Genomic DNA, 17,539 nt, shown 5'->3' on the forward strand with positions numbered 1-17,539 from the left:
AAAAAAAAAAAAAAAACCAAAAAACCAAAAAAAACCAATTGCAATACAATTTTAAACATAGCATTTTATTTATTTAGTGGTATGAGGATAGCAATTCTGAAATGAATTTTCATATTGTAGGATTTAGAAAATATAAATATTAAATAAATATCTTGATGGTTTTGAGGATCAGGTTACTCATTGTGAGAAAGGTGAGGAATAACAAGGAATTGGGGAGGTAGCAGAAGAATCCTGTGTTACTGGATTGGAATTAAAGGCATAGATATAGCAATGAGTGTACCTAGATACCATATCTGTTTGTAAAACCTCTGACCACTAAAAAAACCCAAGGGTTCCTTGTATGAAATAACTGATTTCAGCACTGGGACATGGAAAATAAAGGGTAAATCTGGCAAAATCAACGACAGAAAGTAAGAAAGTGCTTAATGTGCTGATGGGACATAACAAAAGGAGCTATTGGACAAATCTGGGACAATTTGAGCGTCAAAATAATTAAGGACAGTAATGAATTAAGTTATATTGATTACAAAAGAATTCAAGAGTATTTACTAATATGAATAAATGAATAACAAAGTGGGAGGGAAAACCTTCCTTACAGTACAATGCCAACTAATAAAGGAAGAAAGAATAATAAAGTGAGAAAAAATCATTAGTTTACAATCACATAATAATAAATGGTTCAGAGAAGAGTCATCAGTGGATTCTAAATCCATTGGGTCATAGTTTATTGGAAAATAATTTCTTAATTTCCAAATATATGTAGATTTTTCTAGTTACCTTTTGGTAAACATTTCTATTTCATTTGAATTTGAATTACTTTATGATTCCAACACTTGAAATTTATTGAGAATTAATTTATGGCCGAATATATGGTCAATTATGATAAATATTTCTTATGCAAATGATAGGAATATGTATTTTCACTTGTCCATGAGTTCAGCTTTTTTCATTGTCCTCATACAATCACTGAAAAGGGTGTGTTAAAATTTTACACCATTATTGTAGACTTGCCTATTTGTCCTTACAATTCTGTCCATGTTTAATTTAGTAATGTTGAGGCCATAATATTATATACATACATTCATTATTCTGTGTCTTCCAAATGAATTAACTCCTTCATAATCATGAAGTAACCTTCTTTCTTTAAAATAATTGATTTTGCTGAAAAATCTATTCTGATAGATTACTACTATAGCTATACAATCTTTCTGTTGGTTAGTGTTTGTGTGGAGTACCTTTTTAATCCCTTACTTTCCTTATGATATATATGTGTCTTATAAACACATAGTTGGATTATTTTTTCAAATCTTATCTGACAGTCTTAGAATATTTAGTCCCATTTACAATTAATATAATTATGGATATATTTGGTTTTAATTTTGCCATCTTAGTATGTGTTTCTATTTTCTATTTTCCCACCTGATCTGTGTTACTATTTTTTATCTCTTATTGCCTCCTTTTGGATTTGTTATATTATTCTCTAATATTCTTCTAAAAATTTGGAAGGTAAACGTTTCCTTTCTATTAGTGATTACCGTTGAATAGACAGTTATACTTTATTCATCAAAGCTTAATACTAAATATCATTTTTATTTTTCTCCTGGACAATGATAAAAGTTTACTTTCAACCCTCTGTTCTTATATGCTATTGTTTTGTGCATTTTAGTTCCATTAATATACTGAATGCCATAAGACATTATCATTATTGTTTTATACAGTCAATGTTTATTTATATTTAACTACACATTTACCATTTTCATTGCACTTAATTGCTTCCTGCATCTCCAACCTTCCTTTTGTGGCCATTTTCCTTTGTTTGAAGAACACCCTTTAGTATTTTGTTAAGCAGGAGACTGCTTTTGTCACGTTCTCTTAGTTTTTGCTTGATAATGTCTTTATTTCACTTTGATTCTTGAGGTATAATTTTGCTGAATATATGATTCTAATTTAGCATTCACTTAAAAAAAATTTTTTTTTCACCACTCCCTGTGCCATGTGGGATCCTAGTTCCCAGACCAGGGATCGAACATGCGCCCTCTGCAGTGCAAGTGTGAGTCTTAACCACTGGACTGCCCAGGAAGTCCCAGCATTCACTTTTCATCAGCACACTGACACTATCATTTTAATATCTTCTAGTTTTCACTGTTGCTGTTGAGAAGGCATTCATCCATCTTATCGTTGCTCTACTGAACTAACTTGATCTTTTTTTTTTAAGGTTGATATATGTTTTCTCTTCTTCTGCAATGTCACAATGATGGGTCTAAATGTTGATTGTTTTTTATTCATTCTGCTTGAGACTTGTTGAGCTCTTTAAATGAGAGAATTGGTGTTTTTCATCAATTTGAAAAGCCATTATTTCTTCAAATATTGCTTTTCTGCCATTCTTTTCTCACCTTATGGAATTCTTCTCACTTTGTACTGTACGTCCATTATCTTCTTATTTTCTCTTTTATATCCTTCTGATTTTCCTTGCTTCATTCATCACAGTTTCTTCTGACTGACCTCCGGTAATGCTCTCTTTAGCCATGTCTAATCTGTCTTTGAGTTCTAAGGTTTTCATATGTTTGAGCTCCAGGTTTTCTCGTTGTTTCTTATATCTTAAATGTCACCCTTTACAGCTTGCAGTTTCTTGCTGAAATATGTAAGTTCAGCTTGTAATTTCCATGTTCACACTACAAATAGTTGTTTAAAGTCTATGTCAGGTAATTCAACTATCTTGAGTGCCTGTGGGTTCATTTGTATTATCTTTTATTGTGTTATATCTAGTTCATTTGTCTTGTTTCTTCATGTGTCTGTTTATCATTGTATTTCAGTTACAGGAATTGAAAATTATTGAAAGAAGTCATTTGAAGCCTAGGATGATAAGGATTTTTTTGTTTATACCAAGAAAATTGGAAAGGTGAAGACTATGAAATCACCTTAATCCAATTTCCAGGCTCAAGATTATTTTACTTAGATGAGTGGCTTGAACCAGGCCTGAACTCCATGCCAAGGGTGGTTTAACCCTTCTTCATCCTTACTTCTAGTGTACAGTCCTTTGGGATCCCAAACTAAGCCCAAGTTCGTTGACCCTTGCCAGGCTCGTGAGACTTGAATGAGCTTCTCAACCTGTCATCACATCTTCAGGTTTGCAAATGCCTCATTAGCAGACGTGACCCAAAAGTCATAATCATTTTTCCTGGATTTCTGTCTTTTTATGGATGTCTCACTATATTTTTTTTTAACATCTTTATTGGAGTATAATCACTTTACAATGGTGTGTTAGTTTCTGCTTTATAACAAAGTGAATCAACTATACATATGCATATATCCCCATATCTTCTCCCTCTTGTGTCTTCCTCCCACCCTCCCTATCCCACCCCTCTAGGTGGTCACAAAGCACAGAGCTGATCTCCCTGTGCTATGTGGCTGTTTCCCACTAGCTATCTATTTTACATTTGGTAGTGTATATATGTCCATGCCACTCTCTCACTTTGTCCCAACTTACCCTTCCCCCTCCCCGTGTCCTCAAGTCCATTCTCTACGTCTGCGTCTTTATTCCTGCCCTGCCCCTAAGTTCTTCAGAACCATTTTTTTTTTAGATTCTATATATATGTGTTAGCATACGGTATTTGTTTTTCTCTTGCTGACTTACTTCACTCTATATGACAGACTCTAGGTCCATCCACCTCACTACAAATAATTCATTTTCATTTCTTTTCATGGCTGAGTAGTATTCCATTATATATATGTGCCACATCTTCTTTATCCATTCATCTGTCGATGGACACTTAGGTTGTTTCCATGTCCTGGCTATTGTAAATAGAGCTGCAATGAACATTGTTGTACATGACTCTTTTTGAATTATGGTTTTCTTAGGGTGTATGCCCAGTAGTGGGATTGCTGGGTCGTATGGTAGTTTTATTTTTATTTCTTTAAGGAACCTCCATACTGTTCTCCATAGTGGCTCTATCAAGTTACATTCCCACCAACAGTGCAAGAGGGTTCCCTTTTCTGCACACCCTCTCCAGCATTTATTGTTTGTAGATTTTCTTATTAGCTTCTCAATGCTTATAGTATTTTCCCCATATTTTTGTTGTATTTAGCACAAGAGTCAGTCCAAATTACCCAGTCTGCAATTGTTAGAAGGTGATGCTTTTAATATTCTGATTTAATTTAGCTGTGTATTTCCTTTGTAAGCGCTGTAAGAACTGGCATCTTTCTAGAGAAGGTCTTGATGATGGAGAGGGTAAAATGTATAAGTCCTTGAATATGTAGGTCAAATTGTGTATATAGATTCACTTTTTTTCTTGGAGAAATTTCATTGTTTTTTATCTGAAGGGGTGTGTGTGTGTGTGTGTGTGTGTGTGTGTGTGTGTGTGTGCGCATTCACCTATAATAGAACAATCTTAAAACTTAAATTTATTTTATCAATGAACCCAGAGTCAAGATCTTTAGATGATATCAGTAAAGATATCTTGATGTAAAATTTATCAGAATCTTTTACAGAAACATAACTTTGAAGAGGAATTATTTAATGAGACACTAAATGTACGTTCCAACTGGAGGAGAAAAAAAAGGAAAATATGGATTGTAAAATCCCTTATATTCCAATTGGTTAAATTTTGTGACTTGAATATTAGTATTGTTGAGCATGAATATTTTAAATAAAAGCAGTAAGATGATCATTTCTCTCCCTTTAACCTCCCCGAAATCTTTAAAGAAACCAATAGATGTTTTTGTTTCTGTATAACCAGAATTCAAGGAGATATTTAAAAGTGAAGGGGAAATAGTATATTTTAGGTTGATTAACAGCATAAATTTTGACATGTTTACTTTGTGAAGATTCATCTTGCACTATAAAGTTTTCCACTGAAGATATAGAATTAGAATAAAAATATTAAGATTAATATTCTGGGATAGATTGATCTCTTCTAAGATTTAAAAGCTGCATTTTAAAAATTTAGATTTTACCATGTATCTTTGTCATCTTCAAATCGTTTTAATTATCTCAAAGGTTATGTGTCTGTGTTGCAGAATTCATTGGCATTTTTGACACATAAAATAATTTAGCAGGATAAATGGAAACTTTACATTTGCATATTTATATACTTTACATTTCTTACATTATTGTTAACCTAAATATCAGATAAATAGGTTAAGAATAATTATTAAATAGAAGAATCCCGATTAAACGCAAATGTTACCAGTCGACGTCTGTACGTTGTTCACAGTACATAATCCGAAAGTATTGAGCATAGCCGCTGCAATTCTACTGGCCAAGAAAGTTAATTACCTAAAGAAATTGCCCAAACAATAGCAATCTTCATGATGGCCTTAGTCCGTGAATTGAAACGGCTATGCTCAATAGGATTACGTATTGCTACATACCGATCCAGCGAAATAGCGCAGAGGTGCATGATGGACGCTGTAGAAAATAAAACATCTAAAGAAATCCAGACGGGGCACAAATATCTAGGTAATGGCCAGACATAATCTGAAAGAGAACAGAGAGAAGACAAGAACATGTTATGTAAATTATACCAACTGTAGTTTTAAATTTAGTCTACGTATTTTTTCTTCTCATTATCTAAGTTTATAAAAGAAAGTAAAATTTGGTAAACATTGTTTTCCATAGTAATGATATGACGATGATGATGATAATGCATTCAGTGTTACATACATTATTTTTTATTGGGATAAAATTTACATATTATAAAATTAATCACTTTAAAGTGTACAATCTAGAGGCATTTAGTCCATTCACAACATTATGCAACCATCACCTTTTTCTGGTTCCAAAACATTTCATCATTGCAAAAGGAAACCACTACCCATTAGGCAGTCACTCTCCATTTTCGCCACCGCCCCCAGCCCCTGACAATTTCTTATCTGCCTTTTGTCTCTTGAATTTAGCTAATCTGGTTATTTTATGTAAGTGGAATCATACAATAGGCGACCTTTTGTGTCTGGTTTCTTTCTTTTTGAGGTTCATCCATTTTGTAGCTTCTATCAGTACTTCATTCTTTTCTATGGCTGATGCTCTTATCAGTTGAAATTTTTTTGCATGCTCTCATAAATGAACTTTTCTTAATTTCCTTTATGGATTGCTCATTGCTCTTGTTTAGAACTATACCTAATTTTCATGTATTAATCTTGAAACCTTCAACTCTGCTGAATTCATTTATTAGATCTATATTTTTGTGTGTGGGTTCTTTAGGGTATTCCATATGTAAGATCACATCATCTGCAAAGAGAGGTAATTTTATTTTTTCTTTTCCAATTTTCCTCTGCCTTTATTTTTCTTTCACTTGATTTCTCTAGATAGAATTTCCAGTACAATGTTGAATATAAGTAGTGAAAGCAGATATCTTGTCTTTCTCCTTATCTTAAAGAATAATCTTTCATTATTTCATTATTGAATAGGATATGTTAGCTGTGGGTTTTTCATACATGCCTTTTATCATGTTGAGGAAGTTTCCTTTTATTCCTAGTATGTTCTGTGTTTTTAATGATGAAAGAGAGATTTTGTTAAATGCTTTTTCTACATAATTTGAGATGATCACGTGGTTTTCTTACCTTCATTCTATTAATGTGATGCATTGCATTAATTGATTTTTTATGTGCTGAACCACCTTTCATTCTTGGGATAAGTCATACTTGGTCACGGTGTATAATATGATGCCGAATTTAGTTTGCTAGCATTTTGTTGAGGATTTTTGCATCTATATTCATAAGTGATATTGGTCTATAATTGTCTTTTCCTGTGATGTCATTATCTGGCTTTGGTATCTGGATAATGCTGGTCTCATAGAATGAGTTACAAATGTTCCCTAATCTTTTATTTTGTAGGAGTTTGAAAAGTATTCGTATTAGTTCTTCTTTAAATAATGGATAAAATTTGACCAGTGAAGCCATCTGGTCCAGGACTTGTCTTGTTGGAAGGTTTTTTGATTACTGATGCAATGTCTTTACTTGTTATAAAGTCTAATCAGAGTCTTTATTTCTTCTTGAGTCACTTAAAAAAAATTAATTTATTTAATTTATTTATTTTGGCTGTGTTGGGTCTTCATTGCTGCGCACAGGCTTTCTCTAGTTGCAGCGAATGGGGGCTACTCTTTGTTGTGGAGCATGGGCTCTAGGCACACGAACTTCAGTAGTTGTGGCACGCAGACTCAGTAATTGTGGCTCGTGGACTCTAGAGCACAGGCTCAGTAATTGTGGCGCATGGATTTAGCTGCTCCGCAGCATGTGGGATCTTCCCAGATCAGGGCTCGAACCCGAGTCCCCTGTATTGGCAGGTGGATTCTTAACCACTGTGCCACCAGGGAAGTCCCTTGAGTCACTTTTAGTAGCTTGCATGCCTTTAGGAATTTGTCATTTGTCCATTTTATTTAGGTTATGTGATTTGTTGGAGTACAATTATTCATTTATTCTTTTATAATCCTTTTAATTTCTGTAAGGTCAGTAATAATGCCCTTCCCCGCTTTCATTTATAATTTTAGAAATTTGTGTCTTCTCTCTCTTTTTTTCTTAGTATTTCTAGCTAAAGGTTTATCAACTTTGTTGACTTTACTGTGCCTTAGATCTCAATTTCTCCATTTTTTGAAGGATAGTTTAGAGTTTTGCCATATGCAGAATTCTTGGTTGACAGAATTGTTGTTGTTGCTGTTGAACACTTTATTTATTTATTTTTGTTTATTTATTTATTTTTTCCAATTTATTTATTTTTGGCTGCGCTGGGTCTTCTTTGCTGCATGCGGGCTTTCTCTAGTTGTGGTGTGCGGGCTTCTCATTGTGGTGGCTTCTCTTGTTGCAGAGCATGGGCTCTAGGCACGCAGGCTCAGTAGTTGTGGCTCTTGGGCTCTAGAGCACAGGCTCAGTAGTTGGGGTGCACGGGCTTAGTTGCTCTGTGGCATGTGGGATATTCCCGGGCCAGTGCTTGAACCCATGTCCCCTGCATTGGCAGGCAGATTCTTAACCACTGTGCCACCAGGAAAGCCCCTGTTGAGCACTTTAAATATGTCATCCCACTGCCTTCTGACCTCCATGGTTTCTAAAGAAAATTCATTATGAATTTTTTAAAGATCCTTTGTAATTTTGACCATAATGTCTTGGTGTGGATCTCTTGGAGTAATATATGCTTAGCATTCATTGAGCTTAGTAAACTTTATAGTATCTTGTTTCTCTCAGGTGCTGTTCATTTTTCTTCATTTTTTTCTTTCTTCTCCTCAAACTGGATAATCTAAATTGACCTATCTCCAAGTTCCTTAATTCTTCTTCTTTCTGCTCAATTCTGCAGTTGAATTGGTCTAGTAAATTTTTAATTGAATTTTTGTACATTTCATCCCCCAAATTTCTATTTGATTTCTTTTTATAATTTATATCCCTTTATTGCTATTCTTGATTTGTTGAGACAAATTCTGGTTTCCTTTAGTTCTTTGTCCATGGTTTCCTTTGGCTATCTGAGCATTTTTGAGAGAGTTGATTTAAAGTCTTTGTCTAGTAAGTCTAATGCCTAGGCTTCCTCAGGATCATTTTCTATTAATTTTTTTTTCCTGTGAATGGGCCATACTTTCTAGTTTATTTGCATTCCTCTTACCTTTGATGAAACTTGAATATTTTGAATTTTATAATTTGGCAACTCAGGAAATTTGATTTTGCCCCAGACATGTATGGTTCAGAGGTTAGCTAGAGATTTAAGCCAAGTTTATGGTTCCCCAGAGAAGAATCTATGGTTCCCTCTATCTCTACCCTTTCCTATATGCTCCCTCAACTTTCAGCTTTGAGATTTCCTCAAACTCTGTCCTCAGTTTCTTTGGGCTACAATAACTGCAGATTTTTTGGAGGTTTAGGCACTTGACCTGACATAGACTGCATCTTCCTCTTCGACTGTAAGTCATGAAATTTGGAAACTCAACCAGTGCTGTTCTCTTCTTCCAAGTCTTGAGACCCTCCAGAATCTTTCTGTTTTAGGTTTTTCTCCAGTACCTTTAGATAGTTGTTTTTGTATTATGTTTAGAGTTAATAGAGTTAATAGTTTTTATCTGCAGAGGTGTAACTAACAACCATTGGAATTCAAGGAGCACAACAAAGAAATCAAAGACATTATTTAAAATTCTTCTAAACAAAAATGCTTATGAATGTCCATTTCTGTTCATCATTATCTTGTAATCTCCTCAGATTGTATCCATCTAGAAGTTGATTGTGTTGAGGGTTTGGGTATTCTCGAACTGTTTGACATTCAAAAATTATTTTTCAAATTGTGTTTCAAATACACAAGTATTACCTCACTGCCATTATGTGGAAAACTTTGTTGCCATAACCACTGGAATATAAGATGCATTGGGTCAATATTGTTATCTGTTTTATTTTTCTACTGTTTTATTCATAATGCTTAGGTCAATGCATGGCACAAAGTAGGCACTAAATAAATATTTGTTAAATGTATAAAAGAATACATCCCTCTCAACAGATCATAACCTCACTCTAAACCCAACTTCACCATATGCCAATATATAGCCTCATGAGGATACATGTCCACTCTGCAAAGTCAATACACTATCTGGTCATTTCTCAGCAGTTGCATATTTAATAATGGCAAAAATGGCAATAGCTATTGTACAGTACCTGTCATATACCAAGCACAGTGTTAGTTAGGTACTTCATTTTTAGTTATATTCCATACAACACAAAAAATTCTGTAGTGTCAGTTCTGTTATCCCACAGTGTGAGGAAAATGTGTCTCAAAGTTTCAGACTTGTTCAAGTCTACAGTGTGAGTAAAGAATTTTGCTCCAAATCTGACACTTTTTCCTGAACACTAAGGTACCTCCTATCACCATACACTATTTCTTATTGAATAATAAATTCAATTGCTTTTATAATAGAGGACAATATTCCTTGTACAGGGTTTTCAAGAAGTCTACTTTGAAACATACAATATGTACAATTATGGCTGATCACAATTATCCCCTAAGATTCTTATTAAATATATTCCTTCCTGGATTTCACTACAGACCTGTTAATTCAAAATATTTAGAATTTAGTTTTCATATTTGTCTTGTTAAGAAGACAAATGGATTTTTCTAGTTGTCTCAATGGAATTAAAGTGTATTTTCTTTAGATAAATTTATGTGATCAGGCACATTCCAGACAAGAAATATGTGAAAAGTTTTGTGGAAGTTGCATAGCAAAAAGGCCATATAGCATAATTTCCATGGGGGAGGTCAATTAGTTGAATGAGATTAAATCTTGTTTTCAGAGGTAAAAATTGTGCAGTGTTTCATAAGACATTTTCCTACATTCAGTCATTCATTTATTCATTCACAGATTACGTCAGCCTTAGTAACTCCAAAAATCACAGGCATCCCCACCAATATTGACAATAATGGCAAAGACTGAATAATAGACACTGTAAAATTTCAGTTCATTTGTGCAAATGAAAAAATACAAGGGCTTTATTTCTATGAAATAATGGAGACAAGTTTTGCCTTGCACAAAGTAGGCACTCAAAAAATATTTGTTAAGTGTATAAAGGAATAACCTCACCCTGAAAATTATAATCCCATCACAGAAAAAATAATTTTCCAATATTCTGATAATATAATTGAGGAATGTGGAAATGTTGGACTGTAAAGCCATCCCAAAGCTAGAATGGAAATAAAGAAGTTATAATTGATGTCTTTAAGTTAACATATATGAAAGGATGAATAACCACAAAAAAGCTTTAAAAATTCTCTAATTCATTTCATAAAATAATACAGTGTCAATATCAAAACTTACAAAATACTGAAAGAATAATACTAGAGACAAATAGCATTCATTGATATAGATTCAAAATTACAAACAAAATACTCACAAATAGAATCCAGCAAAGAGTAAAATGAAAAATATATTACATTAAAACAAAACTTATTCCAGGAATGCAATGGTAATTTAATATTATAAAAATCTACCAATATAATCCCTTATATTATCATCTGTAAAGAACTTTTATGATCTTTTAATAGATTTTAAGAATAACTTGATAAAATACAGGAGCCATTCCTAACTAAAACTTTAATTATATAGAGATAAAGGGAATCCCCTTAAATTTGATAACTTACAAAAACCAACAGCAATTATTGTAATCAGTAATGCATTAACTACATTTCAATTACATTAAATTTTAAAATTGGACAGTACAGTCTTTACAAAGCCTTTGAAGCAGCTCCCATAACCATATTCAGTGAAGAAACGGTGGATGTTGTTGAAATTAACAGAAAGAGGACTTCTCGAATAAGACATAGAACTTATGAAAAGAGCCAAATGAGGAGTTTAGAGCTGCAGAAGATATCTGAAGGAAAAAACTCACCAGGTGGGCTCAATAGAAGAATGGATATGGTAGATGAAGAGTCATTAAAACCAAATGCAGATCAATAGAAATTATCCAAACTGAACAAGAATGAGAAAAAATTAAAAATAAATGAACATAGTAGGGACCTATGGGACATATGTATGCATCTAACATTTGTGCCATTGGAATCTGAGGAGAGGAGAGACTGATACAGAAACAAACTATTTGAAGAAATAACTAAAATATTCCATATTTGATGAAAAATAAATTTACAGATTTAAGAAGTTCTGCAGAACCCAAATGGTTAAACTCAAATAAGATCATGCCTAGACACATAATAATCTGGTGAAAACAAAAGATAAAGAAAAAACTTTTTAAGCAGCTGAGAAAAATAACTCTTTCATCAGAGGCCAGAAGGCAGTATAATCACAATTCAGAATTTTATATCCAGTGAAAATACCTTCAGAGAATGAATGTGAAAGAAAGAGATTTTCATAGGAGGGGAAACTAAGAGATTGGTTGCTAGGAGACTTACTTTAAAAATTTTTAAGGAAGTTCTTCAGAAAGAAAGAAAACTTGTAAAAAAAATATACAAACAGCACATACAGCTCAATATCAATAAAACAAACAACCCAATCAAAAAATGGGCACAAGACCTAAATAGACATTTCTCCAGGGAGACATACAGATGGCCAAGAAACTCATGAAAAGATGCTCAACATCACTAATTATTAGAGAAATGCAAATCAAAACTACACACAGGTCAGAATGGCCATCATCAAAATGTCTACACATAATAAATGCTGGAGAGGATGTGGAGAAAAGGGAACCCTCCCACACTGCTGGTGGGAATGTAAATTGGTACAACCACTATGGAGAACAATATGGAGGTTCCTCAAAAAACTAAAAATGGAACTACCATATGTTCCAGCAATCCCAATCTGGGGCATATACCTGGAGAAAACGATAAATCAAAAAGATACGTGCACCCCTGAAAGCAGACAGCAGAAGCAAGAAGAACTACAGTCCTGCAGCCTGTGGATTGAAAACCACATTCACAGAAAGATAGACAAAATGAAAAGGCCGAAGACTATGTACCAGATGAAAGAACAAGATAAAACCCCAGAAAAACAACTAAATCAAATGGAGATAGGCAACCTTCCAAAAAAAGAATTCAGAATAATGATAGTGAAGATGATCCAGGACCTTGGAAAAAAGAATGGAGGCAAAGATCGAGAAATGCAAGAAATGTTTAACAAAGACCTAGAAGAATTAAAGAACAAACACCTAGAAGAATTAAAGAACAAACAACTAGAAGAATTAAAGAACAAACAAACAGAGGTGAACAATACAATAACTGAAATGAAAAATACACTAGAAGGAATCAATAGCAGAATAAATGAGGCAGAAGAATGGTTAAGTGACCTGGAAAACAGAATGCTGGTATTCACTTCCACAGAACAGAATAAAGAAAAAAGAAAAGAAATGAAGATAGCTTAAGAGACCTCTGGGACAATAAACCTACCAACATTCACATCATAGGGGTCCCAGAAGGAGAAGAGAGAGAGAAAGGACCTGAGAAAATATTTGAAGAGTTTACAGTTGAAAATTTCCCTAACATGGGAAAGGAAATAACCACCCAAGTCGAGGAAGCACAGAGAGTCCCAGGCAGGATAAACCCAAAGAGAAATATGCCAAGACACAAAGTAATCAAATTGACAAAAATAAAGACAAAGAAAAATTATTAAAAACAACAAGGGAAAAACGACAAATAACGTATAAGGGAACTCCCATAAGGTTAATGCTGATTTCTCAGCAGAAGTGCTGCAAGCCAGAAGGGAGTGGCACGATATATGTAAAATTATGAAAGGGAAGAAACTACAACCAAGATTACTCTACCCAGCAAGGATCTCACTCAGATTCAACAGAGAAATCAAAAGCTTTACAGACAAGCAAAAGCTAAGAGAACTCAGCACCACCAAACCAGCTGTCCAACAAATGCTAAAGGAACTTCTCTAAGTGGGAAACACAAGAGAAGAAAAGGACTTACAAAAACAAACACAAAATAATTAAGAAAATGGTAATAGGAATATACATATTAATAATTACCTTAAATGTGAATGGATTAAATGCTCCAATCAAAAGACACAGGTTTGCTGAATGGATACAAAAACAAGGCCCTTATATATGCTGTCTACAAGAGGCCCACTTCAGACCTACGGACACACACAGACTGAAAGTGAGGGGATGGAAAAAGATATTCCATGAAAATGGAAATCAAAAGAAAGCTGGAGTAGCAATACTCATATCAAACAAAACAGATTTTAAAATAAGGAATGTTACAAGAGACAAGGAAGGACACTACATAATGATCAAGGGATCAATCCAAGAAGAAGATATAGCAATTATAAATATATATGCACCCAGCATAGGAGCACCACAGTACATAAAGCAAATGCTAACAGCTATAAAAGAAGAAATCGACAGTAACACAATAATAGTGGGCAACTTTAACACCTCAATTACACCAATGGACAGATAATCCAGACAGAAAATTAATAAGGAAACACAAGCTTTATGACACAATAGACCAGATAGATTTAATTGATATTTATAGGACATTCCATCCAAAAACAGCAGATTACACTTTCTTCTCAAGTGCACACAGAACATTCTCCAGGATAAATCACATCTTGGGTCACAAGTCAAGCCTCAGTAAATTTAAGAAAATTGAAATCATATCAAGCATCTTTTCTGATCACAATGCTACGAGATTAGAAATAAATTACAGGGAAAAAAGTAAAAAAAACACACATGGAAGCTAAATAATACATTACTAAATACGCAAGAGATCACTGAAAAAATCAAAGATGAAATCAGAAAATACCTAGAGACAAATGACAATGAAAACATGACAATCCAAAACCTATGGGATGCAGCAAAAACAGTTCTAAAAGGGAAGTTTATGGCAATAAAATCCTACCTCAAGAAACAAGAAAAATCTCAAATAAACAATCTAACCTTACACCAAAAGGAACTAGAGAAAGGAGAACAAACAAAACCCAAAATTAGTAGAAGGAAAGAAATCATAAAGATCAGAGTAGAAATAAATGAAATAGAAACAAAGAAAACAATAGCAAAGATCAATAAAACTCAAAGCTGGTTTTTTGAGAAGATAAACAAAATTGATAAACCTTTAGCCAGACTCATCAAGAAAAAGAAGGAGAGGACTCAAACCAGTAAAATTGGAAATGAAAAAGGAGAAGTTACAATGAACACCACAGAAATACAAAGCATCATAAGAGTCTACTACAAGCAACTCTATGCCAAAAAAATGGACAACCTGGAAGAAATGGACAAATTCTTAGAAAGGTATAACCTCCAAGACTGAAACAGGAAGAAATAGAAAATATGAACAGACCAATTACAAGTAATGAAACTGAAACTGTGATTAAAATCTCCCAACAAACAAAAGTCCAGGACTAGATGGCTTCACAAGTGAATTCTATCAAACGTTTAGAGAAAAGCTTACACCCATTGTTCTCAAACTCTTCCAAAAAATTGTAGATGAAGAAACATTCCCAAACTCATTCTGCAAGGCCACCATCACCTTGACACCAAAACCAGACAAAGATACTACAAAAAAAGAAAATTACACACCAATATCACTGATGAATATAGATGCAAAAATCCTCAACATAATACTAGCAAACAGAATTCAAAAACACATTAAGGGCTTCACTGGTGGCGCAGTGGTTGAGAGTCTGCCTGCCGATGCAGGGGACACGGGTTCATGCCCTGGTCCAGGAGGATCCCATGTGCCGCGGAGTGGCTGGGCCCGTGAGCCATGGCCACTGAGCCTGCGAGTCCGGCGCCTGTGCTCCACAACAGGAGAGACCACAACAGTGAGAGGCCCGCATACCGCAAAAAAAAAATATTAAAAAAAAAATATATATAAATAAAACACATTAAAAGGATCATACACCATGATCAAGTGGGATTTATCCCAGGGATGCAAGGATTCTTCAATATACACATCAATCAATGTGATACACCATATTAACAAATTGAAGAATAAAAACAATATGATCATCTCAATAGATGCAGAAAAAGCTTTTGACAAAATTCAACACCCATTAATGATAAAAACTCTCCAGAAAGTGGGCATAGAGGGAAGCTTCATCAACATAATAAAGGCTATATATGACAAACCCACAACAAACATCATTCTCAATGGTGAAAAACTGAAAGCATTTCCTCTAAGATCAGGAGCAAGACAAGGATGTCCACTCTGGCCACTATTATTCAACATAGTTCTGGAAGTCCTAGCCATGGCAATCAGAGAAGAAAAAGAAATAAAAGGAATACAAATTGGAAAAGAAGAAGTTAAACTGTCACTGTTTACAGGTGGTATCATACTATACATAGATAATCCGAAAGATGCCACCAGAAAACTACTAGAGCTAATCAATGAATTTGGTAACGTTGCAGGATACAAAATTAATGCACAGAAATCTCTTGCATCACTATACACTAGCAACGAAAGATAAGAAAGAGAAATTAAGGAAACAATCCCATTTACCAGTGCAACAAAAAGAATAAGATACCTAGGAATAAACCTACCTAAGGAGGTAAAAGACCTGTACTCAGAAAACTATAAGATACTGATGAAAGAAATCAAATATGACACAAAGAGATGGAGAGATATACCATGTTCTTGGATTGGAAGAATCAATATTGTGAAAATGACTGTACTACCCAAAGCGATCTACAGATTCAATGCAATCCCTATCAAAAGACCAATGGCATTTTTTACAGAACTAGAACAAAAAATCTTAAAATTTGTATGGAAACACAAAAGACCCCGAATAGCCAGAGCAATCTTGAGGCAAAAAAACAGAGCTGGCAGAATCAGACTTCCTGACTTTACAGTATACTACAAGTCTACAGTAATTAAGACAATATGGTACTGGCAGAAAAACAGAAATATAGATCAATGGAACAGGATAGAAAGCCCAGAGATAAACCCACACATCTATGGTCAACTAATGTATGACAAAGGAGGCAAGGATATGCAATGGAGAAAAGACAGTCTCTTCAGTAACTGGTGCTGGGAAAATTGGACAGCTACATGTAAAGAATGAAATTAGCACACTCCCTAACACCATACACAAAAATAAACTCAAAATGGATTAGAGACCTAAATGTAAGACCGGAGACTATAAAACTCTTAGAGGAAAACATAGGAAGAACACTCTTTGACGTAAATCACAGCAAGATCTTTTTTGACCCACCTCCTAGAGTAATGGAAATAAAAACAAAAAGAAACAAATGGGACCTCATGAAACTTAAAAGCTTTTGCACAGCAAAGGAAACTATAAACAAGACGAAAAGACAACCCTCAGCTGCTGATGAGGGTGTGGAGAAAAGGGAACCCTCTTACACTGTTGGTGGGAATGTAAATTGATACAGCCACTATGGAGAACAGTATGGAGGTTCCTTAAAAAACTAAAATAGAATTACCATATGACCCCACAATCCCACTACTGGGCATATACCCAGAGAAAACCATATATCAAAAAGACACCTGCACCCCAATGTTCACTGCAGCACTATTTACAGTAGCTAGGTCATGGAAGTAACCTAAATGCCCATCTACGGATGGATAAAGATGATGTGGTACATATATACAATGGAATATTACTTAGCCATAAAAAGGAATGAAATTGGGTCATTTGTAGAGACGTGTATGGACCTAGAGACTGTCATACAGAGTGAAGTAAGTCAGAAAGGCAAAAACAAATATTGTGTATTAATGCATGTATGTGGAATATAGAAAAATGGTACAGATGAACTGGTTTGCAAGGCAGAAATGGAAACACAGATGTAGAGAAGAAACTTATGGATACCAAGGGGGGAAGGGGGGATGGGATGAATTGGGAGATTGGGACTGACATATATACACTACTATGAATAAAATAGATTACTGATGAGAACCTACTGTATAGCACAGGGAACTCTACTCAGTGGTCTGGGGTGACCTTAATGGGAAGGAAATCTAAAAAAGAGGGGATATGTTTATACGTATAACTGATTCACTTTGCTGTACAGTAGAAATTAACACAACATTGTAAAGCAACTATACTCCAATAAAAATTAATAAAAAATGAAGGTTCCTGATTTTAAAAAAAAGAATAAGTGAGGAACAACAGAAATGGTAAAC

The 17,539-nt window shown here is 34.3% G+C and overlaps 1 protein-coding gene across 1 annotated transcript in view; it reads right to left on the reverse strand.

Annotated features, from left to right (window-relative positions):
* Positions 1-17,539, reverse strand: part of HTR2C (5-hydroxytryptamine receptor 2C) — a 258,300-nt gene that overhangs the window by 35,743 nt on the left and 205,018 nt on the right. Inside the window, exon 5 of the mRNA XM_030835721.2 lies at positions 5,276-5,476. Coding sequence (XP_030691581.1) covers positions 5,276-5,476 — 201 coding nt within the window. The remainder of the gene's footprint in view (positions 1-5,275; positions 5,477-17,539) is intronic.

Source organism: Globicephala melas, chromosome X, assembly GCF_963455315.2.
Source record: "Globicephala melas chromosome X, mGloMel1.2, whole genome shotgun sequence".
Taxonomy (NCBI): Eukaryota; Metazoa; Chordata; class Mammalia; order Artiodactyla; family Delphinidae; genus Globicephala; species Globicephala melas.